This window comes from Streptopelia decaocto (genome assembly GCF_964273445.1).
Source record: "Streptopelia decaocto genome assembly, chromosome: 15".
Taxonomy (NCBI): domain Eukaryota; kingdom Metazoa; phylum Chordata; class Aves; order Columbiformes; family Columbidae; genus Streptopelia; species Streptopelia decaocto.
In genome coordinates this window covers 12,557,388-12,585,337 of record NC_138670.1, presented here as the reverse complement: position 1 = coordinate 12,585,337, position 27,950 = coordinate 12,557,388, and the positions used below count along the sequence as shown (strand labels likewise).

Below are 27,950 nucleotides of genomic sequence, written 5' to 3'. Positions count from 1 at the left end.
GCCCCGCCCACCCCTCTCATGGCTCCGCCCACCCCGCCCTGGCCCCGCCCCGGAAGCGCTCCCCCGCTCGTCACTGACTTCCGCGGGGCCGGTGGCGGCGGCGGCGGCAGTAGCAGCAGGTACGGGCCGGGCTGGGGGTCCCGGCCGTCTCGCTGTCCCGGGTCCCGCTGCTCGGCTCTCCCGGCGGCTGCTGGCGGGCTCCGCTCCGGCCGTGCGCACCCCGGGCCGGCCACCCCGCTGGCGGGCTCTGCTCCGGGCCGGGCCAACCCCCGGGCCTGGGCCCTTCCCGTCTCCCCGGTCCTGCCCAGACGCGGCTCCCACCGGGCACCCCAGCCGGGAGCCCCGGGCTCTGCCCAGGGTGCCCCGGCACAGCCCCGGGGCCGCGTCCCGCCCGGGCCCTCCTGTCGCTCCGTGGTCCGGCCCGGGTGGGCACACGGGGTCACCCCGAGTCCGCTCCCCCGGCACCGTGTGCCCCGCCGGGCAGAGCCCCCGGCAGCGCGGGGTTCCTGCCCGTGGCTCAGGGCACGGGGTGTCCCTTTCACTGCTTCTTGATGTGACAGGAGGGGAACAGCTGGAACCCCTGCACCCCGGCTGGCATTGCGGAGTCTGGGGCTCCGGGGCAGGGGGGAACAGACAGGAGAGCCGAAGGGGACATGGGGAAACAGGGAACCCATCCCCAGTCCCCTCCTGCTGCCGCATTTGGGTGGAGGAGGAACCAGTTCCTGGGCTGGGGTGGCTGTGGGGACTGAAAGCTGTTGCTACCTATGGCAGATCTGTGCGAAACGGTCAGTACCGGGTCTGCTGAGACGTGGAATAAGCTGGAAACTGGGCACGGATCACACAGAGATGTACCTGCTCTGATATCCCATGTTTGCCGCCTCGTCCGTGAGGGTTCTAGGGGGGAAAAAACCCCAGACTTAATTAAAAATAGTCTGTGAAACAACTTTAGGTTAAGGAAGAGGTTAGGTAGGTGCCTGGGCTGGGCGGTTGGTTGGATCTGCTTTGCTGTCCCCAGACTTGGCTGTGGATCGGGGGCTGCCGGACCCAGTGGACCTGACGCTTTGGGACCCGAGGGGCTTCCAGGGGCATTGGTCTTGCTGGGGTTGAGCCAGGTTGGGAGCTCTGTGGTGGTGTTTGGCTTCCCCAGGAGAACGTCCCCTCTGCCTCGGGAAGCTGCTGGTGGGGCTGCTGCTGTGGGACAGAGCTCGTTTGTGTGTCCTGACACCCCTGGAACAAGGTCCTCAGCCTCTCTGAGGGTGCTCACGTGGTGTTTTGGGGACACCAGAGGTGTTGTCCCCACTCAAAGTGATGTTTGGGGCTTTGCTGCTAAAATCCCCGCGTCTCTCCAGCTCATGATGCGTGTTGGGATCCCCGTGTGCAGTGCAGGGGACACCTCAGGCTTTTCCTTTGCCCATTTGTGGATTTTATTCCCCGATTATTGATTGATGGGCTGGACCAATGGCAACTCTTCTGCGTACGGGCGCTCTCCTGCCATCTGGGTTATTAATTAGGGGCCAGATGCCGGTGCTTCGGGGTTTCGTATCACTCAAGCGGCAGCTCAGCAGTTGAATTGACCTGCCATGATTTTGAGCCCCTTGCAAAGGCCGCAGTGAGTTCGACAAGGCTGTACCCCAGGAACTGCAAAGAGGGGCACCTGAGCCCCTTGGCTGAGGGGACACGGACCCCCCGTGACAGCGTGCGGGTGGCTCAGTGACAGGTTTGCGAGGGGACGCGCAGGTGGCGGCCCGGAGGGTTCACCAACCACCGTCTGCACTCAGCGCTGCCGTTAATCAGCGGCTCCTTTTCTAGAAAGCGCAGGATAATTTGTGGTGCTCACGGGCTTTGGGCAGCTCCTTCGCGGGGGACACTGCGGGCGTATTTACAGCTTTAGTGAGAGCCATGGGGTGTTGCCAGCCCCGCGGTTTGGTGGCACGGGGCAGGGTGACCGTGCTGTGACAGTGTGGGTGGGACGGTCCCGGTCCCTTCGGGGAGATGTGAAGGTTTGAGCCAAGCTTGGGACGCAAGAACCAGCTCACAGCCCCGCGTTGCTGCAGGGCTGTGAGCTAAGACTGGCTCAAATTACACCAGTCCTTGGGAAAATATCTTCATAGGGGGCTGGTGTGAGCCCGTGGGGCTTTGTGCTGGCTGTGGGGGGAGGCGTGGGGCAGTGTGGGGATGGGAGCAGGATGGATACACCACAGAACCTCGCTGCTGTAAGGAGGAAAAAGAATTGGGTTCAGCATGAGGCTTTTTAGCCGCTGGCTCTCGTATCCTCAGCTGCTTGTTCTCCTTTTCCCCTTCTGGGTTTTATTGTCCCCGACTGGTGTCTGTGCCCGGTCTGGGGGTTTATTCACCAGCCGTGTGGTGTGGGGGCCGTCACGGCCTCACGCGTCTCTGACCTTTTGTGTTGGCCTCAAGTTGCTTCATATCAGCAGAGAACAGTTGTGCAAAGTCCCCACGGCTTCGGTGGCATGTCACGATGTTTAAGGTTTTTAGTCTGCCTTAATTGTCTTCAATTACGCCAGCTTACCGGGTTTTACTGATCCACTGCAAGTGCTTTATTTGCAGCTGTGAGAGGGAGCGTTTATGGCTCGCAGAAGTTTTCTTGCCCTGCTCACCTTCAGCTCACCCCCTGTTTTCTACGTGAGCTGTTCCCCAGAGCTTGTCCTTGGAGTTCCCGCTCCTCTTCGCCTCTCCCGCTGCTTTTTTGGACTCAACGATCTTGAGGGTCTCTTTCAACTGAAATTATTCTATGATTTAGGTGCCAACACCCACCCCATGCGCAGGGGACGCGTTTGTGCCGGGCTGGAGCTGACATATCTCCCTGCGTTTCCTTCCTGCCTGCCTTGTCAGCCCCTCCGAGGCCATGTGTCAGGCTGGGTAGATCCAAACTTACTGTCAGGCAGTAAATTCCTGGCATGGGGTCTGTGGGAAGGTCAGCAGGGCCATAGTGAACCCTTAGTGAACCATAGTGAACCCTTATGCTGGAATAACCTGGGACCCGCTTGTCCTGGGCACAGTTTAAATGCTCTTGTGGTGCTGAGATGGGTCATTCTGCGGGAAGAGCGGCAGCGCTTCCCTCATCCCTTCCCAGGTAACACGTCTGTGTTGCTAGAAGGTGAAAATCTCCCGTCAGCAGCATCTGAACCTCCACGGATGGAGGAACTGGCCTAAAACAGGGTGGTGAAAGTAGCTGGGGGTCACTAATGAGTTTTCTTTCTGTAAGAGGAACTGAGTGGCACCAGTGATGGCTTATTCAGCATTGTTGTCTGCCTTGGTGAGAAACACTGTGCTGCCTTTGTTGCTGTATTTTGGGTTTAGGAGCTTCTTATTCAGGCGTGATGGGTGATTCGGGACCCGCCGGCGCGGCCGTGGGGAGGGAGGGGGCGTGAGATTGAGGGGGGGCCAGCACCACGTTGTGCCCACACGGACACATCGCCTGCAGCTCTGGGGTGTGGGAGCTCAGCCGCAGGAGCGCTGGGTTCTCCTTTGGCCCCGAATCAAAGTGCCTCGTGAGCAGCAGGAAATTAGACACTCCAGATCTTGGGGCTTCTTCCAGGAGCAGAGGAAACGGCCTCAAGTGGAGATTGAGGTTGGATGTGGGAACAATTTCTTCCCCAAAGGGCTGTGGGGCATTGGAACAGGCTGCCCAGGGCAGTGCTGGAGTCACCATCCCTGGAGGGCTGGACAGACGGACATGAGGTTCTCAGGACATGGGGCAGTGCCGGGGGTGGGTTATGGTTGGACTCAATGATCTTGAGGGGCTTTTCCAACCAAAATGACTCTGCGACTCTAAAGGGAAGGTCCCAGCTCTGCTCGGCCGCTCGCTGGGTCATCGCTGAATGCCGGGATGTTTTTCCCAGCCTGGAAAGGAGCTCGGTGGGAATTGCTGGAGCGGGAGGAGCACAAGCCTGTGCCCAGCTCTGTGTTGTACGGTGGGTGCTGCTGCCACCTCCCTGTCTGCAGATGAGCTCCCGCCACCTGTTTTTGCTCAGCGGGTGTAGCAAGGGCAGAATATTTGCAACTCACCGTAATGACTAAACAATCAGCTCTGTCCAAACCAGATGACCGCGGCTGTTGGCTCTGGGTCTGACACCCCCTGCTGCTGTGTACCACAAACCTGTTTTATTTACTGTTGGGCTCCAGCTGCGGAACGGGGACTCTGCCCCATGTGTCCCCGTGCCCGATTCCAGCTGCACAACAGTGTGGGGGGTAACGCTGAGCTGCTCTGCAGTCCCCAAACCGTTTTGTTTGCACTTCTTAAACCCAGAGCCAGGCAGCGGTGTTGGCTCCAGCCCAGGGGCTGAGCTCGGAGAATTCACCTACAGCAGCGCTGCCTCATCACCCAGGGGGACAGACCCAGCGCAGGGTGCTGAGCACCCAGCTTTGGGTGTTGGGAGCCTCACTGGGCCCCTCGTCCAAGCACTGGGTCACTTCAAGTCTGGTTCTGGCACCGGAGAGCTGGAGGGGTTGGTGTGAGGAGCCTGACATTTGGAGCTCAGGCTGGAGGAGGAGGCAGCAGTTTGGTCTTTGGGGGCTGCTGGTAGCTCTGCAGGGCTTACAGGAATGGGGGAGATGGGTGGTCGCCTCCCTCTCAGAAATTCGGGGGTTTTGGGTGGTGAAAACACGCTGCGGTACCCGGCGGCTCTGGGAAGCCGCAGGAAAGCAGCGGGGGTGATTCACGTCTCCGAGCCGGCTGCAGAAATTCCCCGGTAGGGCTTCGAGTTTTGCTTTCCAGGCACTTTCTGCAGAGCCGGGCTGACTGCGCGCCAGGCCGGCGACACCGGCGGGACTGCGGTAAATGCTCCTTCCTCCCTGTCTTGCAGGCCGGGAGCTGCAGGGAGGCGCAGAGAGCTGCTGCGGCACAGCCGGGAGCTCCTGCTGTTCGCTGGAGAGCCGGGACCCGGGGGGCAAAACCAGGCTCTGAGTAAATCGCAGGTAACCGAGGAGGCAGGGAGGGGCGCTGTGCTCGCACAGGCTGCTCGGGAGGCGCTTTGCCCCTCTGTAACAGTGCAGGACCGGCTGCCAGCACCCGAAGTGAGCCCCGAACCCGTGCAAACCCTTTTTCTTTCCCTGCGTGCCAAGCTGGCCCTGGCTGTGTGCTCTGCCCCGTGGGCTCAGCCCCCACATTTTATCCAGATTTTCTTTTTAATCCCCCTTGGGGATCCCTCTCCAGCCTGGCCGGGGAACAGAGGACACGGTTTCTCTGTGCTCGGTTTCTCAGTGCTCGCAGGGGATTGCTGCATTTGGCTTTCGCTGATGCTCATTTACATTTTAAAACCATTTGCAAGCTCTTTTTGTTTCCACTTGGCTTTGCTTCCCCTGCTCCTGCCCCTCCCAAGCAGCAAGGCCACTGCAGGATCTCAAGGACAAGCCTCTGGTTTCTTTGCTGTTGAAGGAAAAACGGGTGAAACCGCTGTAAAGACAAATACCCGCTGACCTTTAGGGACTATCTGCTGCTTGCACGGGCTTCCTCAGCCTTGCCAAGCTGTGAATCTGCCTCAAACTGCCTGAATTATATAATATCACCCCGAGTGCTGGGCGGAAACCTCGTGCCCTTTGAATTTAAAGCTGCGCTGCTGGAGCAGGGCTGGTTTCTGGAAGAGGCTCCTTTTGATCTTGCTGGGGTGCTGGCAGTCGTGTCCCCTCATCCGCACTGTCCCCTTGCTCCGGTGTTGGTCTGAGCCTCGGGTTTTGCTCGGTTCCTCTTCTCATCCCCAAGCTGTTCCCTGTGTAGGTGTGAGACAAGGCTGGGGGTGAATTTTCCCTGGAAAAGTGTTTTGTGGACGAGGACTCACAAACCCAGGGGAACTCACTTGCTGTGGGTACAGTGCCTGTGGGATGGAGTGAACAAAGTGGCTGCTGCTGCTGAGAGGAGCAGGTCGGGCTGGAGCCTGAGCAGGGGTGGACACTGGTGTGTTCAGCGCCTACCTCCTCCTCCTCACCCTCATTAGCGAACCAGCCGATCGCTCCCTCGTCGGCAGAGCCCACGTTGTGTCGGGGTGGCCGCCGGGCGCTCACCCTCCCCAGGGAAATGGGCGCTGAGGGCTTCCCTGGGCGCTTCATCTCCCTGGGGCTCTTCCTATGACATCCCAAGCTCTTTCCCACCCCTGCCCTTTCCTTCCCAAGCATTCTGTAGCGACCTCGGTGAGGGAATTGTCGCCTTTACCCTCTCTGCTCTGCCTCCCCTGCCAGGGACGTGCCGCCAGCTGGAGACCACCATGACGGACTCCAAGTACTTCACCACCACGAAGAAAGGTAAGGGAGAGGCAGATGGAGCCTCCCACCGTTTTTCCTGCTCGCACTGTTTCTCCTGCTCTCTCGCAGTGCTATCAGCCAGTTGGGGGGCGCTGTCCCTGCCGTTGGAAAGTGGAAGAGGTGGCAATTCCTATGGGAGAGCCCTCATCCTGTGCGGGATGCTCTGACACAGCCAGGGTGGCTTCTGGGCTTGTCACCAGCCCCCTGTGCCCAGCCAGCGCTGGTGGCAGCTGGGTGATCGGCTTTAGCAGCTCAGGAGTGGCTGCGGGACACGGCCCCCCGCCGAGCTCCCCCACGCTGGGACAGAAGTGCTCGGGGAGTTGGACTTAAGCACTTTCCAGAGCAAGGAATTAATGTGGAGAAAAGCCATGTGGCATCTTCCTTGTCGGTCTGTCTGCCTGGGAGTGAATAAAGAGCTCGGGGTGGCCTTGTGAGGGCAGGACTGCTGGGGGCTCTGATAACCACCCTGCAGCCAAAATACCCCCCGAATAACCCCCGTGTCCTGTGCTTGGGGGGTGGGGGGCTGGTGGTTGTCACCCCTGTGGTGTCTCTGGTCACTGAAGCCCCTGGGACTCTGGTGGGGCTGCAGGGTCACCCCAGCACGCTTATCTCTGTGGGTGAGAGCTGAGCCTCTTGGGGGCTCTCAGACATTTGGGAAGTTAAATCCCCCCGCTTCCAGCTCCTGGCACCACACAGCACCCAGCTCCCCCTAGCCCCTGAGCTCCCCCTAGCCCCTGAGCTCCCCCTAGCCCCTGAGCTCCCCCTAGCCCCTGAGCTCCCCCTAACCCCTGAGCTCCCCCTCTTTGCCTTCCTCCAGGGGAGATATTTGAGCTGAAAGCCGAACTGAACAGCGACAAGAAGGAGAAGAAGAAGGAGGCCGTGAAGAAGGTCATAGCGTCCATGACCGTCGGGAAGGACGTCAGGTGCGTGGTGGAGCCGTGCCGGGGATCCCTGGGCCAAACCGCGCCGGGAGGGCGGCTTGTGGGCTCCCATTCTCCCCCGTTGCCTCCAAGGGGTTTCCGTGTTTGGTTTGTGTCTCGGGCGAGGACAGAACGAGCTCCTGGCCGCAGCCGTACCCCCCGCCACGGCAGGAGCACATGTGTGAGCGCGGCCGTCTGGCGGGCGGGGGCTCGCGTGGCTTCGGGAGTAATCTGGCTAAAAGAGGATTGGTCTGGCCGCCAGATAAGTTTGTTGGGATTATTGCTGCTTGTTTCAAGTGTTACTACAAGCCAGCAGAAACCCGCTCTGAGCCTTTATGGCAAAGGGCCGGCGTCTCTGCCTTGGTGTCGATGAGCATTTTGCAGCTGCTCTGGTCCAAAAGGTCGGGCAGCTGCTTTTCCCTCTTCTCTGTTATCTGGCTGAGTGAGCAGCACGTGGCCCCTCGGTCCCCTCCTCCCTGCCTGCATCCATCCCTGCACGCCCTTGGCATCACACACAACGTCAGCGCTTTCCTTTTCTTGGTGCGTTTAAGAGTAGATGGAGAAAAACCCTGGTCTGGGCTCTGTGTTGGGTAAACTGGTGTGTTGCCGGCTCCCAGGGCACTGGCATCAGCGGGTCACGCTCTGTCTCGGGGCCACCATGGAGGAGACATCACTGGCCACGGCAGGGACGTCCCCGAGGCTGCTTGGCCCTTGGCAGAAGCTGCATTGCTTGGAAAGGAAATATTGGTTGCGACAGCCCGTTTTTTTTTTAGCGTGTGCATGTTTTGGGCTGCGAGAATGTGATTGACTGGGTTCAGCCCTCCCTGGAGGTGCAGGAAGGCCTGGCTTAGCCTGGGGTGAGCGCAGCCGAGGTGCAGCAGCTCTGCCAGAGATGCGCAGTGCCTGGGTTTGGGTCCCTGGGTTCAATCCTGTAAGTTATGGTTGGGTTTGTAGTGGCAGAGAAGCTTCCAGAAGCCCAGGAACACCTGTCAGGGTGAGATAACCCTTGTGTTAGCCCTCTGATCTTGATTGCTTCTCCCAAGGTGGTTTAATAATCTAATTGGTCAGTCTGTATTTTTAATAGTCTAATTGGTCTTTCTTTATCGGCTGTGGTGGAACAGTGTCTCTGGCATCCCGCAGCTCCAGGGTGTTTAATTCTTGCTGGGAGGGTGTTGGGCTCTGCTTCCCAGGAACAAGCACCAGGAGCAGAGGAAATGGCCTCAAGTTGTGCCAGGGGAGGTTGAGGTTGGATGTGGGGAACAATTTCTTCCCCAAAGGGCTGTGGGACATTGGAACAGGCTGCCCAGGGCAGTGCTGGAGTCACCATCCCTGGAGGGTTGGACAGACGAACATGAGGTTCTCAGGACATGGGGCAGTGCCGGAGTGGGTTATGGTTGGACTCGATGATCTTGAGGGGCTTTTCCAACCAAAATGATTCTGTGACTCTAAGGGGAGGTCCCAGCTTTGTGCAGGCGGCTCCGCTCCATCCCAGCAGAGCATCGTCCTGCCGCGGGGCTCACCCTGGGGAGAGGGGTGTTCCTTACCCCCAGCCCTGGGTGTTCACTCCTCTAATGGGGTGTTTCTAGCGCAGGGCATGGGGCAAGCACTCAGCAGTTTGCAGCAGGGCAGGTTTAACATGTGCAAAAGCAAAGAGCGGTTTTGGTAGGGCTGTGCAGAAAGTGAGGGGAGAATGGCTTGTCTCCCTTATTTACTCGCAGGTGCCGGAGCCTTTTGCACCATCCCATGAGGGCTGGGTGATGTTGCACCTTCTGCTGGGCATGTGCTGGAGCTGCGATAGGGCACAGCCGTGTGGGAGAGCTCTGTTTTGGTCCATTAGGGCTGGTTTGAGCTGCTGTCTATACAGATCTGTCAAGAAAAACCCACTGGGGATGAGTGATTGAGCCACATCTGCTGCACGGTGGGCTCAGGTCCTGGGAAAGGACCTGTGCTCTGTGGCCAAGAGGCCAATGGTACCTGGGGTGTGTGAGGAAGAGTGTGACCAGCAGGTCAAGGGAGGTTCCTCCCACTCTGCTCTGCTCTGGGGAGGCCACATCTGCTGTACTGGGTCCAGTTCTGGACTCCCCAGTTCCAGAAGGACAAGGAATTACTGGAGAGAGTCCAGTGCAGGGACACAAAGATGCTGAGGGGTCTGGAGCATCTTTGTGATGAGGAGACAGAGAGAGCTGGGGCTGTTGAGCTGGAGAAGAGAAGCTGAGAGGGATCTGATCAATGGATCAATAGCTCAGGGTGGGTGTCAGAGGATGGACCAGACTCTGTTCATGGTGCCCAACGCCAGGGTGAGGGGCAACGGGCACAGACTGAAACACAGGAGGCTCCATGTGAACATGAGCAGAAACTTGTTTGCTGGGAGGTGCCAGAGCCTGGCCCAGGCTGCCCAGAGCGGGTGTGGAGTCTCCTTCTGTGAGACATTCAAACCGCCTGGACCCACCTGTGTGATCTGCTCTGTGACCCTGCGTGAGCAGGGCTGGGCTGGGGATCTGCAGAGCTCCTGCAACCCAGCCAGCCTGGGATTGTGAGAGCTTGGGGTCATCTGGCTCCAGGAGTGGGTTGAGCTGTGGGAAGGTGTGCCCTGCAGGTGGTGACATCTCCATCCCCCTGGCCGCATCCTGCCATCACCAAGGTGCTTTGTGTTTCAGCGCTCTCTTCCCGGACGTGGTGAACTGCATGCAGACGGACAACCTGGAACTGAAGAAGCTGGTCTACCTCTACCTGATGAACTACGCCAAGAGCCAGCCAGACATGGCCATCATGGCAGTCAACACCTTTGTGAAGGTGAGAGGCGCCTCGGAGCCACACGCTGCATTGTTCAGCCCCACGTGCATCCCTGTTTTTGTGAGGCCACCACGTGAAGCTGCTGTGTACCCCGCTCCGGAGAAGGGAGCGTGGGCAGGTTTCCAAATCCTCTCCCCTGGCTCTAAATAGCTGAGCAAATTTGTCTGCTAATGCAGAAGAAAAACAGTTTTTCGGCAGCTGCGCTGTGCCACTTGCTCTGTCAGCGGCAGCTTCGGCTGTGGGCAGCTCCTGCCATGGAGCTGCCGTCATGTGAGCTTGAGAAGGCCCTCGTGATCTTCTAGTTGGAGTTGGGAGCTGAAGAGCATGTTTGTTAGGAGCCAAGATATTGTCAAAGCACTTTGTGAAACGGCTCGGTGGGCATTAGAGAGTTTTCACTTTTTAGAAAGGAAAAAATGCACACAATAAACCTGTTAGATGCATTTCCCAGGTCAGGTGGCTGTTCCACAGGGTGAGAGCTGATTTCAGGTACTTGGTTTAAGTGGTGAAGACATCAGGTGCCTGGAGGTGTGTTTGGGGTGAGAACTGGTGCTGTTAAAACTCTGTGGGTGCCAGATTGCAGAACAAGAGCTCAAACCTCTCTCTTGGGTGACTTGTTCTCCAGGGGTGAGCATTAAAACCTTTAGATGTCAGGTACCCAAAGAGAGTGATGGTCCCAAAGCCACCACTGGTGCCTGTGATTGCAGAAGTGGCCCTGGACATGTCCCCTCCTTCTCTCATCCTTGCAGGACTGCGAGGACCCAAACCCGCTGATCCGGGCTCTGGCCGTGCGCACCATGGGCTGCATCCGCGTGGACAAGATCACGGAGTATCTGTGCGAGCCGCTGCGCAAGTGCCTGAAGGACGAGGACCCGTACGTGCGCAAGACGGCAGCCGTCTGCGTGGCCAAGCTCCACGACATCAACGCCCAGCTGGTGGAGGACCAGGGCTTCCTGGACACCCTGAAGGACCTCATCTCCGACTCCAACCCCATGGTGATTATTTTTTGCTTTCTCCATCCCAATGACAGTAAATTCGCTCCCTTTGTCTTCACATGCTGACTCGTTTCCTCCCATGCTCCCCTTCACTGTTTTTGGTGCTTATGGGACCCCTTTTGGGGACAGCTGTTTCCGAGGGCTGCAGGCTATGTTCCTTGTCCTGTAACTGTGTCACCATGCTGAAAAGCATCTCCAATTCCTTGGCAGTGTGTTATTAGTCTGTTCTCGGTGGGGAGGAGACTGTCCCGGCCAGCTGGGAGCAGGGGGTGGTGGCAGAGGGGAGCCGATATTGGCTCCGGTACCATGTAGCTGGTGGTTCTTAGTCTCCCTGCTTTTCTCCAGGCGTGAGTGACTTCCAAGCCCTCTTTCCCCAGGGTTTCTCTTCCCCCAGCCTTTGCTGCTCTTCAGATCGTGCCCCAGGTGTCGCAGTGAGCCCAGGAGCTGCTGCAGAAAGCGCCGGGGCTCCTTGGAGCCGCCGGGCACGGGGCCAAGGCTGACTCTGCTGAACACGTGTGAAGTGTTGGGGATGTGGCGTGGGCGGTGGGACTGCGCTGGTGGCGATTGCTCATCTCCTGAGGATCGGCTGGCGGGGAGGAGAGGCTGGTGCCCAGATGTTGCTGGGATGGAAGATGCTGACACTGAGGATGCAGCTCATCCGCCTGCGCCAGCTCTCCCCTGGGCTGTTGAACCACACTGGTGTCACCTTGTGCTCACTGTCACCTAACACCCGCCCTGTCCCCTCTGGCAGGTAGTGGCCAACGCAGTAGCGGCCCTCTCAGAAATAGCAGAGTCTCACCCGAGCAGTAACCTCCTGGATCTCAACCCCCAGTCCATCAACAAGCTGCTCACGGCCCTGAACGAGTGCACAGAGTGGGGCCAGATCTTCATCCTGGACTGTCTGGCCAACTACATGCCCAAGGATGACCGGGAGGCCCAGAGGTGAGGGGGTGTCTGGGTGCTGCTGGGGCAGCAATGCCTTTGGGGCACCGCACACCAGCTGGAGTGGGGCTGGAAAAGGGATGGGGACAGGTAGGTATGGACTGCAGGGCCTGACTCTGCCCCTGCTCCTCTGAGAAGCATCCTAGCTTGTGACAGCACTGGTGTGGCCAGCAGGCCCAGGGCAATGACCCCACTGGGGAGGCCAAACCTCAAATCCTGGGGTCCGTTCTGGGCCAGTCACTCCAAGAAAGGCCTTGAGGTGCTGGAGCGAGTTGAGAGAAGGGAAAGGAGCTGGTGAGGGGCTGGAGCACAAGTGTGATGGGAGCGGCTGAGGGACCTGGGGGGTTCAGCTGGAGAACAGGAGCTGAGGGGAGACCTTCTGATCTCTGAACTGCCTGAAAGGAGCTTGGAGCCAGGGGGGGTCGGGCTCTGCTCCCCAGGAACAAGCGGCAGGAGCAGAGGAAACGGCCTCAAGTTGCGCCAGGGGAGGTTGAGGTTGGATGTGGGGAACAATTTCTTCCCCAAAGGGCTGTGGGGCATTGGAACAGGCTGCCCAGGGCAGTGCTGGAGTCACCATCCCTGGGGTAGTGCCACGGGTGAGTTATGGTTGGACTTGATGATCTTGAGGGGCTTTTCCAATCAAAATGATTCTGATCTGGAGCCTGCTGTGGTCCCATTGCAAACCCTGTCCCCGTGCTGGCACAGGGATGGTGCTTCTGGAGCTGCTTCACCATGTGGCCTCATTGTGTGGCGAGGGAGGATGGGCAATGAGGAGCTCAGAAAAGGGGCCCCTGCCATAAAGTTTTGTAAGGTCTGAAAAATAACCATCATTAGGGCATTTCAGAGCCAGTTCAGCATCTTTTGGGAAGGTCTTACTTGCTGCTCAGCTGTCCTGCTGCAAACTCTGCTGGTGCCTTAGAATCACAGATGGTTTGTGTTGAAGGGCCCTCCCCAGCTCCCCAGTGCCCCCCCTGCCATGACAGGGACATCTGCACCAGCTCAGGTTGCTCAGAGCCCCGTCCAGCCTGGCCTGGGATGTCTCCAGGGATGGTTCAGCCACCACCTCTCTGGCCAACCTGGGCCAGGCTCTCACCACCCTCAGGGCAACAATTTCTTCCTCACGTTTGGCCTGAATCTCCCTCCTTTAGTTTAAAACCATCACCCCTTGTCCTGTCACAACAGGCCCTGCTCAAAAGTCTGTCCCCATCTTTCTTATCAGCTCTTCTAAGTCTGGAAAGGCCACAATAAGGTCTCCCTGGAGCTCCTCTTCTCCAGGCTGAACACCCCAACTCTCTCTCTCATCCTGTCCCCATTGGTACCAGCAGCAATATTTAAGCAGGACTATGGGCTGTGACCGTTTTCTTCCCCTTCTCTTCCCCCCTCACCCCTGACACCTCCAGCATCTGCGAGCGGGTGACGCCCCGGCTGTCCCATGCGAACTCCGCCGTGGTGCTCTCGGCTGTGAAGGTGCTGATGAAGTTCATGGAGATGCTGTCCAAGGACCTGGATTATTACGGCACGCTGCTGAAGAAGCTGGCCCCGCCGCTGGTCACGCTGCTCTCCGCAGAGCCCGAGCTGCAGTACGTGGCTCTGCGCAACATCAACCTCATCGTGCAGAAGAGGTGGGTCCCTCTTCCCTATGGGCGCTGCTGCCCGATGCTTCAAACCCTCGGACCATGGCACTGTCAGGATTTTGCCAACAGAACCCATCATATGTTGGATTTTTTTTCTTCTCTATTATTTGAAATCCAAGGGCTGGACGCAGATAATCAGGAGAACTAATGAGCAGGGAACTAAGTTGGGTTCTTCAGGAGGGATTTATTTATTGCTTATTTGGGGGTGGAAAAGATGGAAAGGCCAAAAGCTGAGACTTTGAGTTATTAAATGTCCGGTGAGGAATTTTTGTGATATCAGCTTGTTTCTATGCTGTCATCCTCTTTGAGTAAGTGCTGAGAGTCCTTTTGTCCCTTTGCTGGTGGGCAGGAGGTGGCCGCGGCCCCACACGTGTGCCTGGGGCAGAACTGGCCAGCTGGAGAGTTGGGCTCTGCAGCGACAGCCCCCGGCAGATGATTTATTGTCCTACTCATTATCGCTGTGGTTATCTGTTAAAAATAGCAGCAATTTCTGGGAGAAGTGGAAAGTAATTAATGTCCCTGGGAGCGGGAGTGTGGAAGGCAGGTTGGCTCCTTGGGGTTGGACCTGGCCTAGGTCTTTTTTAGCTTAGAGAGAGGCTGATCTGGTGAGAAAGGTCCAGCCTAGCCCTGGGCTCTGGGTTTCCATCCCTGCTGCCCCTAAGACGTCCCTTCCAACCCTGGCAAGACAAACGTCCCCTGTCGCCTTGCACCTGGTCTTTGTTTGCGGCAAGGTTGCGCCCTGTCCCCTGCGTGCCAGCAAAGGGGAGCCAGCGGACAGAGTCTTGGGGGGAAAAATCACGGTATTTTGGATTTCTTGGCATTGAAGAAGTCCCCAAAACCTTGTGCTTGTGGCCAAGGGGCCTCATCCTCCTGGCCCAGAGCTGCTCGCTCTCTGGGTTTCCCTGGTTTATGTCATTGGTGTCCCCCAGCCTTCGCTGTCCCTTGGCCAGGGAGTGGTGATTGTGGCTAACAGAGTGATGAATTTACACAGCCTTGGGGCATTAACTGGTGGCTGCAGGGTCAGGTAAATGAATTTTCACCCATGTCCCGAGCCTGCGTGCAGCATTCTGGGGAGGACAACTCCCTTCCTGCGCCGCTTTCCCTGGGTCAGAGCCTGGAGGTGGGAGCAGAGCTCAGATCCTCCTTCTGCCACAAGAGAAATCATCTGATACTGATATCGTGTGTCCAGAAAGCTCTGGAGAAAACCACGGGTTCTGGGTGATTTTGGATGTCTCTCTTTGGGAAGCAGCACGTCTCCCTCAATCACTGCCTCTCGTTATCCGCCAGGCCCGAGATCCTGAAGCACGAGATGAAGGTGTTCTTCGTCAAGTACAACGACCCCATCTACGTCAAACTAGAGAAGCTGGACATCATGATCCGCCTGGCTTCCCAGGCCAACATCGCTCAGGTCCGGCTCTGGGTGGCACCAAGGGGGGTGTGCAGGGAGTTCCAGCCTCGCAGGGAGGGGGTTCGCCCAAAAAGTCCTCACCTCAGCTTGGGAAGGTGCTGACAGGAGCTGCTGTGCCACCTGTCTGCTGCTGCTGGGTCGCTGCCCTGCTCTTGTGGTGGCTTTTCTTGCATCCGAGCTCTTACCATCTTACCCCTCCGGCAGGTGCTGGCTGAGCTGAAGGAGTACGCCACGGAGGTGGACGTGGACTTCGTGAGGAAGGCGGTTCGAGCCATCGGCCGCTGCGCCATCAAGGTGGAGGTGAGAGCAGGTCTCTTGGGGTCCCCATGGCAGCTGGGACTGGGCTGGAGGTCACCTCACCCAGGAGCTGGTACTGCCCCGAGGAGCCAGAGCCTTACTGGGCCTGGGGATGAGCCACAGTTGTTCAGGGGGCACATACATGGGGTGTGAGGGGGATGTTTGATCCCCTGACCTGTTGCTGCTGGAGCTGTTGAGGATCCCTGCTTGCCCTGTGCTCTGCTGCATACCCAGATGTTGCAGCTGTGCCTGATGTGTGAATGCAGCGGGGGATACAAGTGGATTATAGAATCACAGAAGGGTTTGGGTTGAAGAGACCTCCCCAGCTCCCCCAGTGCCCCCCCTGCCATGACAGGGACATCTGCACCAGCTCAGGTTGCTCAGAGCCCCGTCCAGCCTGGCCTGGGATGTCTCCAGGGATGGTTCAGCCACCACCTCTCTGGCCAACCTGGGCCAGGCTCTCACCACCCTCAGGGCAACAATTTCTTCCTCGCATCCAGCCTGAATCTCCCTCCTTTAGTTTAAAACCATCACCCCTTGTCCTGTTGCAACAGGCCCTGCTCAAAAGTCTGTCCCCATCTTTCTTATAATCTCTTTTAAGTCTGGAAAGGCTGCACTAAGGTCTCCCCGGAGCTTCTCTTCTCAGCTGAACACCCCAACTCTCTCAGCCTGTCCCCCAGCAGAGCTGTTCCAGCCTCGGATCATTTCTGCAGCTCCTCTGTGTTGTTCGGGTCTGCAGCGGTGGCTGGAGGGGGCTGATCCTTTCCCAAGGGGTCATGAGGCTTTGCTCCCCCGTGGGGTGTAATTTGAAGAACGGGATTATTAAGGACCTTGCCGTGGCTCGGGGACAGGCAGGCTCATGGACAGGGTTGTGTAGCTCTGAGGCAGCTGATATTGCAGCGGGTTTTCTGTAGAGCATCCTCAATCCCAGAGATAAACTGCTGGGCAGCAGCAACCAGGCACTGGGGAGGGACAGGAGGAGACGCTGGAGCTGGTTTGGGTTTTGCATCCCACTGGGAGCTGAGCTGGGCTTTGCCATAGAGCCATCCCTCCCCTCCACCAGCCTCTCTTGGGTTTATCTGCACAGCATTAGCTCTGGTTTTCCCTCTCTATTAACACTGAGTGGTGTGACTGTGCGGATCCAAACTCAGGCAAGGTTCTGCTGGCCTGGAACGCATCCCGTGGGAGCCGGGAGCGAGTGACGTGGGGGCTCAAGGCTTTGGGGAGCGTGCAGGAGGAGTGAGGAGCAGCCAGATCCAGCTGGGAAGGGGAAACCATGCTCGTGTGTCCCCTGTTCTGGTCTGGGTTGGGTTTGGGGAAGGTACGGAGGGGATGAGGCAGCAAGGACGGGGGTGTGGGAAGGGCAGCGGAGGCTTTGGGATGAACATCGCTGCCGACTGACCGTGTCCCTCCTCAGCAATCAGCCGAGCGCTGTGTCAGCACCCTGCTCGACCTCATCCAGACCAAAGTCAACTATGTGGTGCAGGAGGCCATCGTTGTCATCAAGGACATCTTCCGCAAGTACCCCAACAAGTGCGTGGCACTGCCTGTGAGCCCTGGGGCCTCGGGTTGACGCTCCCACACCTAGATGGGCTCTTTCTTCCCCCCTGTGCTTGCGGGGGAGGCCCAAAAAACCCCACAAAGCCCCAGATGTGGGTGAGGGCCAGGCTGCTGCTCCCTCCTGGTGGGCTGGGCAGTGGTGAAGCCCCCGGAGCCTCCGTGCAGTAAAGGTGCTTTGGGACTTTTGCTAGTCAGGGTTGTGATCACTGGTCAGTGCAGCCCCAAGAGTTAAGCTGGGGGTAGGAAAGCTGTCCCCAACAGTCCCACATCCAGACACCCACAGGGACAGGAGTTGCCAGAGGCTTCAAGGTCCCTCACATCAGCATAAACCATCTCTGGCTCTTGATTCAGTGATCGCGATGCAGGAGCGAGGGCAGCAGGAGGAGGGGAGCGTTCCAGCTGAGCCAGGATGAATAGGCAGCTCTGTGATCAGGAAGTCATGTACTAATAGCGGTAATAAATGCTAATGAATAGAATTAGTAACGAGCAGGAGCTCTGCAGCTCAGGGCTGCGGCAGAGGGGACAGAGCCTGGAGGAGCGGGGCTGAGAAGTTAATTCAGCAGTGGGGCTGGTGAGCAGGGAAAGATGTGCTGGGAACAGTGAGGGGTCAGCGTGGGTGGTGTCTGGCTGTACCACAGCCCAGGGGACAGCCCCAGGCAGGCGGCAGGGGCTTTTGCCGGTGCCCTCGGTGATGTCCTGGTTCTGCTGAGGCTGATGGGGCGCAGTTTGGAATGAGAGAGGAGCTAGGAGTTGGTTTCTTGCTGTCACTGAATGCGTGTTCCCTCTCGGGAAGGTATGAGAGCGTGATTGCCACCCTCTGCGAGAACCTCGACTCCCTGGACGAGCCCGAGGCCCGCGCTGCCATGATCTGGATCGTGGGCGAGTACGCTGAGCGGATCGACAACGCTGATGAGCTGCTGGAGAGCTTCCTGGAGGGCTTCCACGACGAGAGCACCCAGGTGTGCCAGGACGTGGGGACAGCCCCCCCATGCCACGGGGGAGTCTGGCCTCCAGCAGGACCGGCAGCTTGAGGGGGGACACTGTGACAAAGCTGGTGCTAATCGGGGCATAATGAAGCAAATTGCTCTAGCAGGGTGGTGAGGGTGTTTTCCTTGCAGGAGCTCAGGGCAGTGGTGTCCTATAGTGGCTTTGGAGGAATGTGGCCCATGAAATGCCACCACAGTGGTGTCCCAGGCACCTTCCCTCCTTAATAGTGGGGAGGGACCAGGTGGTCACCTGGTCTGTCCCCTGTGCCAGGGCAGGATCAGCTCTTTGGAGCTGGAAAACGGAGTGAGACGCTAAAACGAGCAGAGGGATTTGTCCACCCCGTCTGCCAGGGCAGCTGAGGCTGGTGGTTTCGCCTGTGGAAATTCTGGGTGGTTTCCATCTGTGTAAACTTCCTACCCTGAGCAAACACCATGAAATTCAATCACGGTGAACAAGGGAAAGTCTATAAATGCAAAACAGCAAAGCCAGTGATCCTGGCCACCCTGTCTTGGGTCTGAAAGGACCATTGGAGGTGAATCACTGCTGCTTGTCCTTGTAAAAGTCAGAGGATGCTCTGGCCTTCACCTTCATGGGACCGTGTAACCTGGTCCCCAGCTCTTGCCCAGTAACCTCTGTGTCACCCTGCGGGGCTGAGGGTGTGGGGATCAGCTAGAAATGGGGTGCAGACCTGGCAGGAGCCACTCAGGGCCTCCTGACGTGTCACCACCCCTTCCGTGGTCACCGTGTGTTTGGTCCCTTGAAAGGCAGGTTGGGGTTATGTCCCAGCAGCACTTAAGGGAAAAATTAATGTGTTTTTGCACAAAAAAAATGGTGCGAGCTGTCTGTGAGTCTCTCCCTAAGGCTGTTTGTCTGCCTACAGGTGCAGCTGCAGCTGCTGACGGCCATCGTGAAGCTGTTCCTGAAGAAGCCCACAGAGACGCAGGAGCTGGTGCAGCAGGTGCTGAGTTTGGCCACGCAGGTGGGTACCAGCTTCTCTGGGCTTTGCCGTCCCCCCCCCAGCAGTGGGAGTGGTTTGGGAATGCTGTGCCTGTGACAGGAGGCACATAATTGGAGGTTAACTCTGGAAAAGCTGACAGTTAAAGTCCTGGAGAGCGAGGACACTGTTTCCTGTAGCACAGGAGGCATCTGGTGCTGTTTCCCTGCTAGGGCTGGTGTAGCAGAGCAGTGTAGCCTCTGCACACCAGAGGTGTGACACAAATAGCTTTAACTTTTATCCTGTGATCCCTCTTGAGCACCAAGACCTAGAATCATAGAATTACAGAAGGGTTTGGGTTGAAGGGCCCTTCCCAGCTCCCCCAGTGCCCCCCCTGCCATGAGCAGGGACATCTGCACCAGCTCAGGTTGCTCAGAGCCCCGTCCAGCCTGGCCTGGGATGTCTCCAGGGATGGTTCAGCCACCACCTCTCTGGCCAACCTGGGCCAGGCTCTCACCACCCTCAGGGACAACAATTTCTTCCTCATGTCACTAGATGGGGTCACGGTGCTCTGAGCTGCTGTGCAGTAGCTGCAGCTTCCCCTGCCCTGTGGTTTGGGCACTAACCCCTGTGTTTCTCGAAGGATTCCGACAACCCCGACCTGCGGGACCGCGGCTACATCTACTGGCGCCTGCTCTCCACCGACCCTGTGGCTGCCAAGGAGGTGGTGCTGGCGGAGAAACCGCTCATCTCCGAGGAGACGGATCTGATCGAGCCGACACTCCTGGACGAGCTGATCTGCTACATTGGGACGTTGGCCTCTGTCTATCACAAACCTCCCAGCGCCTTCGTGGAGGGGAGCAGAGGGGTCGTGCACAAGAGTTTGCCCCCGCGAACGGGCTCGTGAGTATCTCTGTGTCCCCTTGGTGACTCCCCGACCCGTGCTGGAACTTTCAGGGCTGGATCCATGTGCTGGGCAGGTCAGATGCTGAGCTGAGTGGCTGCGGGGCTGCTGCAGCCACACAGCCCCGTGCAGAGCTGCTGTGTCCCCTGTGCTTGGAGCTGAGCCCCTTTCCCATGGGGGATTCCCTGTAGGAGTCAGGCTGTATGGGGACGGTGCACCTCCAATCCTGGGGGCAGTTCTGGGCCAATCACGCCAAGAAAGGCCTTGAGGTGCTGGAGCGAGTTGAGAGAAGGGAACGGAGCTGGTGAGGGGCTGGAGCACAAGTGTGATGGGAGCGGCTGAGGGACCTGGGGGTTCAGCTGGAGAACAGGAGCTGAGGGGAGACCTTCTGATCTCTGAACTGCCTGAAAGGAGCTTGGAGCCAGGGGGGTCGGGCTCTGCTCCCCAGGAACAAGCGCCAGGAGCAGAGGAAACGGCCTCAAGTTGTGCCAGGGGAGGTTGAGGTTGGATGTGGGAACAATTTCTTCCCCAAAGGGCTGTGGGGCATTGGAACAGGCTGCCCAGGGCAGTGCTGGAGTCACCATCCCTGGAGGGTTGGACAGACGAACATGAGGTTCTCAGGACATGGGGCAGTGCCAGGGGTGGGTTATGGTTGGACTCGATGATCTTGAGGGGCTTTTCCAACCAAAATGATTCTATGGATTCCATACTGTCCTTACGAGGCTGAAGGAGTGACCTCAGGCCTAACTGGAAGGTGATCTTGATGAGGTGTTGAAGCGTTGGGGGCCATGTTGGGACTTCTCTTTGAACTCTTGCTGGGTGAACTGGTGTCTGCAGTGGGACCTGTGTGCTCAGCTGGAGCTGCTGAAGGTCTCACATCTCTCCCTCACCCTTCCTTTAGGAGTGAGAGTGCCGAGAGCCCCGACACAGCCCCGTCGGGGGTGCAGGCAGCGGAGCAGCCGGCTGTCATCCCCACCCAGGGTGACCTGCTGGGTGACCTGCTGAACCTGGACCTGGGCCCGCCGGTGAGCGGGCCGCCCTTGGCCACCTCCGCCGTGCAGATGGGCGCTGTGGACCTCCTGGGAGGCGGCTTGGATAGCCTGGTATGTCACAGCCCTGGCAGCGTCCTGCTGGGTTTGATGGTGGCTCTTGTCTGAGCTCCTGGGGATGGGATGGGCTTGTCTGCCCAGGGACATCTGGGCTGGTCCTGTCCTGTTGCAGCTGGGGAAGACAGAGGGGCACTGCACCCGAATTTCGTAGAACTGTAGAGGGGTTTGTGTTGAAGGGCCCTTCCCAGCTCCCCAGTGCCCCCCCTGCCATGACAGGGACATCTGCACCAGCTCAGGTTGCTCAGAGCCCCGTCCAGCCTGGCCTGGGATGTCTCCAGGGATGGTTCAGCCACCACCTCTCTGGCCAACCTGGGCCAGGCTCTCACCACCCTCAGGGCAACAATTTCTTCCTCATGTCCAGCCTGAATCTCCCCTCTTTTAATTTTAATTTAATTTATCTTGTCCTCATCAGATGGCTGAGGGGTTAGTGCTCCCATGTGCCTTTTCTCTCGGTACCTGTAGGTGCTCCCACTGTCCATACTGTGCTGTGGGGGTGATTCCTCTTCCCAAGTCACTCTCTGAACCCCAGTTAATCCCCAGAGGCACCCATTAAATCACCCTGTGAGGTTGAGACATGCCTGGTCCCAGCCCATGGGGTGCTTTAATGGTGTCTCCTGCCCCGGGAGCTCTGGAGGTGACAACTTGTCCTCCTGGGAGCACAAGCCACACAGCAGCTCAGTCGCAGGGTGCAGCGATGATCCAGGCTCCCTGAAGGAAAAGGGTCTGGAGTTTTCTCCGCTGCTCGTGGAAGTGGCGGAGATCCCCAAGAGGAGGCAGCGATGCTGTCCCTTCGCCTGGTCCCTCAGCCACCAAGTCCACTCTGGCGCTTTGGGGACTTCAGGGTTTGGAAATGGGCCAGTACCGACCGTGGGGACAAGACACCCGGGTCGTGCTCTGTCCCCAGGCTCCAGGGCAGCCGCAGACGGACAGGTTAGGGCATGGCAGGACTAACCTCTCTTCTCTCCTCCCCTCCTCTTCTCTCTGTTTCTCTCTTCTCTCCTGGCTTGTCTCTGCATGTGGCTGGCTCTTCTCTCCGCCTCGCCCGCTTCTGCTTGGAGATGGGGGACGAGTCGGAAGGGGTATGGACCAGCCCTGTTCTTGGCCCTCTAGACCACGCGCAGCACCCAAGCCCCCCCCCGCCACGCCTGCTCCCCCCGCGCAGCCACAGCCCCCGTGTTGGGTTCCCCTGTGACACCTCCCTCCCCTCTGGGGACAGCCAGGTCCCCAAACAGCTCCCTCCCAACCCTGGGCCCTCGCCAGCCCACACCGGTGCTGTTAGAGCCCCCTTGATGGGGCCTTCTGTGGGACCCCCGTCCCTGTGACGCGCTGCCCCCCGCCCCCGCTTACACCCCTTTCTTGTCTCTTGCAGCTGCGAAGTGATGTGGGAGGCAGCCCCGCTGTGAGTGTCCCCTCGTGCCCCAGCACCTCTCACCCTCTGCATCCTCCTCTTCCTCATGCTCCTCCTCCTTCTCCTCCTCTCCCCCACCCCGCGGTGCCCCTGTGACCTGCTCCCTTTTCCCCACAGATGGGTGGCGGTGGCAGCAGCTTCACACCAGCGCCCAGCGCTGCGATGCCCCCGAACCTGGGGGCACCCCTGGGCAGCGGCCTGGGAGACCTCTTCGACCTCACTGGTGGGGTGGGGACCCTGTCGGGATCCTACGTGGCACCCAAAACGGTGAGTGGGGTGGTTCGGGGGGCAGAGACACCCCTGTGCCTGCTCCATGCTGCGGGGTGTCCCAGGGGGGTGGAAGATGAACCTTCTTTTCGTGACGTGGAGCAAGGCAAGCGATGGGAGTTGGTCTGCAGATGGAGAGGATGTTCAGTGCTTGCCCAGTTGGGGGGGTGCAATGCAGAGGGGGGTCTGTGTGTTCCCTGGGGGACACAGAGCCCTGACCTGAGGGGACAGCCGGGATCTGTCGGGTCACAGCTCTGATTTTGGGGCTGTGCTGTTTCACGTGTGTGTGGTGAGGTTTAGAATCATAGAATCGCAGAATAGTTTGTGTTGAAGGGCCCTTCCCAGCTCCCCCAGTTCCCCCCCTGCCATGAGCAGGGACATCTGCACCAGCTCAGGTTGCTCAGAGCCCCGTCCAGCCTGGCCTGGGATGTCTCCAGGGATGGTTCATCCACCAACTCTCTGGCCAACCTGGGCCAGGCTCTCACCACCCTCAGGGCAACAATTTCTTCCTCATGTCCAGCCTGAATCTCCCTCCTTTAGTTTAAAACCATCACCCCTTGTCCTATCACAACAGGCCCTGCTCAAAAGTCTGTCCCCATCTTTCTTATCAGCTCTTTTAAGTCCAGAAAGGCTGCAATAAGATCTCCCCAGAGCTTCTCTTCTCCAGGCTGAACACCCCAACTCTCTCAGCTCTCCCCTCTCTCCAGAGGGGACACCCGGGATCTGTCAGGTCATGGCTCTGATTTTGGGGCCATCTGGGTGTCGGTAGCTGTGAAATGCCCCTGGTTTACAGACAAACACCCTGTGGGGCTCTGCCAGGCTGGAGAGCACCGAAGGGTTTGCTTTGGGTAAAACCCCAAGGGTTTCTTGTCTCCTTCCCCCAGGTCTGGCTCCCTGCCATGAAAGCCAAGGGGCTGGAGATCTCCGGTACCTTCAGCCGGCAGGTGGGCTCCATCGCCATGGACCTGGTGCTCACCAACAAGGCTCTGCAGGTCATGTCCGACTTCGCCATCCAGTTTAACCGTAACAGGTGAGGTCAGGTCCCTCCTGGGCTGTGTGACACTGCTGAGCTCACCCCTGGAGTGGAAAAGGGTGGGAGGAAGGAGTTGTGAGCACTGGGAACAACCTCACATGATGACCTGCTCTCTCTGATGGCTGTGGTGGTGATGAGCATCAACCCAAAGCCTCTAAGAAGTTGACTGAAGAGGCTGTTCCCCGGGCTCTGACCACATCCCGTACTTGTCCTCGTGCTGAACCGATGTCTCCTTTTCCCTCAAAGGGACAGAACAAAGGATGGGCCTCAGGGAGCTGTGCAGGAATGTTAAACATGGGTGTGGGTCTGTGTGGGAGGAAGGGGTCAGATTTTGGGGCTCCATATTATTGGTCCAACCTGGTTCTGGTCTGTGCAGGGGCAGCACAATGACCTGGGGTGTCCTGGTGGAGGAAAGCAGGGAACCCCAAGGCTGTCCCCTCTGCCATCGCCTGCTGTCCCCCACCCTGACCCCCTGCCCTGCTCGGGTGTCCCCACAGCTTCGGCCTGGCCCCGGCAGCTCCTCTCCAGGTCCACGCGCCTCTCGCCCCCAACCAGTCTGTGGAGATCTCCCTGCCGCTCAACACCGTCGGCTCCGTCATGAAGATGGACCCGCTGAACAACCTCCAGGTGGGGAACCCCGCGGGTGTCCCCTCCCGGGGCTGGGGATGGGGCAGGGCTGTCCCCTCGGAGGAGATGGGACAGCAGGAACTGGGTGAGAAGAAACCCCCAGCTCATCATCTCTGCTGTCAGAGCTCAGTCTGGCTCTGGTTTGTCATCCAGCTCGGTCTGGATGCCAGGATGAGAGGAAACAGCCTCAAGTTGCGCCAGGGAAGGTTGAGGTTGGATGTGGGGAACAATTTCTTCCCCAAAGGGCTGTGGGGCATTGGAACAGGCTGCCCAGGGCAGTGCTGGAGTCACCATCCCTGGAGGGTTGGACAGACGGAGATGAGGTTCTCAGGACATGGGGCAGTGCCAGGGGTGGGTTATGGTTGGACTCGGTGGTCTTGTGGGGCTTTTCCAACCAAAATGGTTTTGCAGTGTCCCCTGTACACTGGGGACGGTGGCACAGCGCACTGGCTGCGGGATGGGGATGCTGGCAGCTCCAGCTCCCGTCTGGCAGCTGCCAGGCTCTTGCCTGCGATGTCACCCTTGCTGGGTGACACCCGGCTCGGGGGGGTTGGTGGGATGGGGTGAGGTGCTTGCCACTTGGAGGTTTTCAAGTCCCCCTGTCCTTCCATCCCAGGTTGCGGTAAAAAACAACATTGACGTCTTCTACTTCAGCACCCTGTACCCGCTGCACATCCTCTTTGTGGAGGACGGGAAGATGGGTGAGTCGGAGTGCAGGTGGCTGTGACTCCTGCAAGATGTTCTTGTGCTGCCTGTCTGGAGGTGCCATCCCGGCCCCTGAAATCCTCTCAACCGTGTTCCCAGCCCTGGGGATGGAGTGGGGAGCTGTGGGGAGCCAGATGCCCCTGGCAGTTGCAGATGGGGATGCTGCCACGCCAGCATGACTATCTGAGATGGCCTGAGCCACCTTCTAACTCCCCACTGCCAGGGAGAGCTTCACTCACTGCTTATTTTGCCTTCCCTGGTGCTCACCAGCCCCTTCCCCAAGCCCGCACGGTTTGCTGACCCCCCCAAAGTGGGTAGACTGGGGGTCAGACTGTCCTGGGGAAGCTGCTGGTGGGGTTGGCAGTGTGACATCTCGGTGACATGGCAGCGTGTGGCCTGTGTTGTAGCGCCTTTGGGAGGTGGAGGGGAGGGCTGCTCCTGGAGCTTCATTGGTACTTTTGCTCCTCTCTGCAGAGCGACAGATGTTCCTGGCCACTTGGAAGGACATTCCTAACGAGAACGAGGTGCAGTTCCAGATCAAAGACTGTTCTCTCAGCACAGGTGGGTCCCAACCCTGCAGAAGGACCCGGCTCAGCTCACAGCTGGTGACCAGTTCACCCCAGTTATCCCAGCCCAGGCTGCAGGGAGGTGGGAGCTCCTTCCCATGTGCCCACCCCGGATCTCCAAAATGGAGCTGCTGCTTTCCTTGATGTTAACTGGTTGTAGAAACTTGGCAGCTCCAGAGGTTCTCTACCCGCTGGGGACGTCCCCACTGCCAGGGACAGTTGCTGTGCCCCCCGTGGCACCCGTCTGGGGCAGAGAAGCTGAACTGGCTCACTGGCAGCGTGGGCAGGAGCCAGGGCCAGGCTCCCTGGCGCCTCCCCGCACCCCCAGCTCTTTCTCCGGGAGATTTGGTGCCAAGTGGGACATGCACACCCGGGGCGGGGACAGCCAAGTCCTTTCAGTCCCGCTGGCAGCGGTGAGCTGAGCTTTGTGGAGCGATAGAGCTCGGGGCTGTTGTCTGCCCTCCCCGGGGAGACCCAGGCTGAATAGAGCCCTTCTCACTGTGCGGGGACAGCAGGTTTTGAATGTGGGGAGAAGAAAGGGAGGAGGAGATGGGGCAGGAGCAGGTCCGAGGGGTGTTCAGCCCCCGCAGCAGCTCTCTCCTCCTGTGCAGACGCTGTCAGCAACAAGCTCCAAGGCAGCAACATCTTCACCATCGCCAAGAGGAACGTGGAGGGTCAAGACATGCTCTACCAGTCCCTGAAGCTCACCAATGGCATCTGGGTGCTGGCAGAGCTCCGGATCCAGCCCAGCAATCCCAGCTTCACGGTACGGCCCGTCCCCTGCCTCTAAAACAGCCCCGAGCCGAGGCTGCTGCCTGCCCTGCCTGCCCCGCTCTCTGCTCAGAGCCCGGGTCGGGCTGGGTGGTCCCACAGCGGGTCTGTGGTGGCAGGAACCCCCCGGCTGCTGTCACAGAATCACAGATGGTTTGGGTTGAAGGGACCTTCCCAGCTCCCCAGTGCCCCCCCTGCCATGACAGGGACATCTGCACCAGCTCAGGTTGCTCAGAGCCCCGTCCAGCCTGGCCTGGGATGTCTCCAGGGATGGTTCAGCCACCACCTCTCTGGCCAACCTGGGCCAGGCTCTCACCACCCTCAGGGCAACAATTTCTTCCATATATCTACTCCAAATCTCCCCTCCTTTAGTTTAAAACCATCACCCCTTGTCCTATTGCAACAGCCCCTGCTGAAAACTCTGTCCCTGTCCCTCTGACAGGCACAGTTGGTGCCAGTCCCAGTGTCTGTCTCACATGGAGAGGTGACACAGTCTGTGCTCTGCAGGAGGGCTTGGTGTCCCCTGGGCCACCCACCTGGCAGCAGGGAGCACCATGGTGGCAGCAGCAGAAGGAAGAGAAATGTCCCAGCTCACCCACACATCTCTATTAAAATAAAAACCCCAACCCTGGCCCCTTCTGGGGGCATCCCGGCTGCAAACAGCCTCGGAGCAGAGTTCTGCCTTCATCTCAGGCACAAGCCGCCCTGTCCCGTGTTCCCTGCCCTGTCCCCTCCCCACCTTCCTTTTTCCTTTGGGCTGGGACGCGCCGTGTCGCCTTGACTCACCTCTCTCTGTATCTCCATACCTGCTGCCCTCCTGCCCTCGCTGCCTGCCCGCTCTTGCAGGATTTGGAGGTTAGCAGACTGGTTTTTACTGGGTAGCAGACTGGTTTTTGCCCCGGCTTTGCTCTGTCTCTGGCTGCTGCCTGATTATTCCCCCCCGTGATGTTTCCACCCGCCTGCGCTGCCCTGCCAGCCTCGGAGCTTTGTGGGAGGTGAATGTTTGGAGGGTCAGAGTGTTCCCACCACCCTCTTGGTTCCCTTGGGCTGAGGAAACCTGCAAATCCTCATCCCGGAGGATTCCCTGCTCAGCCCTCCCCACTGGCCCGTGGGCTGAGTCATTTGAGTTTAAAGTAGTTTAATATGTAATCTGTGAGCAAATAAGCAAAGGGGGCTTAGGAGAGGACGATGCCTTTGGGGGAAGAGTTCACCCCCGAGCTCCAGGCGGTGAATCAAACCCCAAACGCTGATGTGTGTCTGTGCCTGTCCTGCCCTCCCTGCCTGTGCTGCATGTGATGTCTGTGCTCCTCGGCCGGCCGGGGCGAGCAGGTTTTGGGGTGTTTATCTTGCTTTTACCCAGCCGAACTAAGGAGCTGGGGCCACCCCTGCCCCGTGCGGGGGGATGTTGCAGCATGCAGGGCTTTGTGCTTTGGGGCTGGTGGCTTCACGATGTAGAACGAGGTGGCATGAAGCCCCTCTCCTCCTCTCTCCCCACAGTTGTCCCTGAAATGCCGAGCGCCCGAGGTGTCCCAGTATGTGTACCAAGCCTACGAGACCATCCTGAAGAACTGAGGTGCAGCCCATCCTCCTCCTCCTCCTCCTCTCCCTTTCCTGCCCGAGGACGCGGGGCAGGACCCGTGTGCATGTCTCCTCTCCGTCCTGCCGAGGAACCAGCCCCGGGGCCCCAAAAACGGAGCCGCTGCTCCCATCTCTGGGGGGCTGGGGAGGGCAGGGGTCTCCCTCGTCCCTGCATCCCTGTGCAAATCTGTGTGAGTGATGCCGTGTCCTTCTCGCTGATGTTGCCCCACCAAGAGCCCTGTTTCACTCTCTAGATC

The 27,950-nt window shown here is 58.8% G+C and overlaps 2 protein-coding genes across 8 annotated transcripts in view; both read left to right on the top strand.

Moving 5' to 3' along the window:
- Positions 1-22,149, top strand: part of THOC5 (THO complex subunit 5) — a 45,336-nt gene extending 23,187 nt beyond the window's left edge. Inside the window, exon 20 of the mRNA XM_082066651.1 lies at positions 22,140-22,149. The gene's annotated coding sequence lies outside the window, so the exon portion shown is untranslated. The remainder of the gene's footprint in view (positions 1-22,139) is intronic.
- AP1B1 (adaptor related protein complex 1 subunit beta 1) lies at positions 31-27,946 on the top strand. 7 transcript variants are annotated; one of them, XM_082066644.1, is made up of 24 exons: positions 31-119; positions 4,827-4,938; positions 6,192-6,258; positions 7,076-7,181; positions 9,836-9,971; positions 10,718-10,963; positions 11,715-11,905; positions 13,306-13,527; positions 14,827-14,947; positions 15,152-15,247; positions 16,662-16,777; positions 17,598-17,763; positions 18,672-18,770; positions 19,369-19,628; positions 20,531-20,732; positions 21,797-21,817; positions 22,108-22,137; positions 22,264-22,413; positions 23,298-23,443; positions 23,944-24,073; positions 24,690-24,774; positions 25,253-25,339; positions 25,956-26,119; positions 27,613-27,946. In XM_082066644.1, the coding sequence occupies exons 3-24, from the start codon at positions 6,222-6,224 to the stop codon at positions 27,685-27,687; spliced, it is 2,886 nt and encodes a 961-aa protein (XP_081922770.1). In that variant the 5' UTR covers positions 31-119; positions 4,827-4,938; positions 6,192-6,221; the 3' UTR covers positions 27,688-27,946. The 7 variants fall into 7 exon arrangements, with proteins under 7 accessions (XP_081922770.1, XP_081922769.1, XP_081922772.1 ...); XM_082066643.1 differs by having other exon boundaries at positions 32-119; positions 6,196-6,258; XM_082066645.1 differs by having other exon boundaries at positions 34-119; positions 6,196-6,258; positions 25,956-26,110.
- The last annotated feature ends 4 nt before the right edge of the window (positions 27,947-27,950 follow it).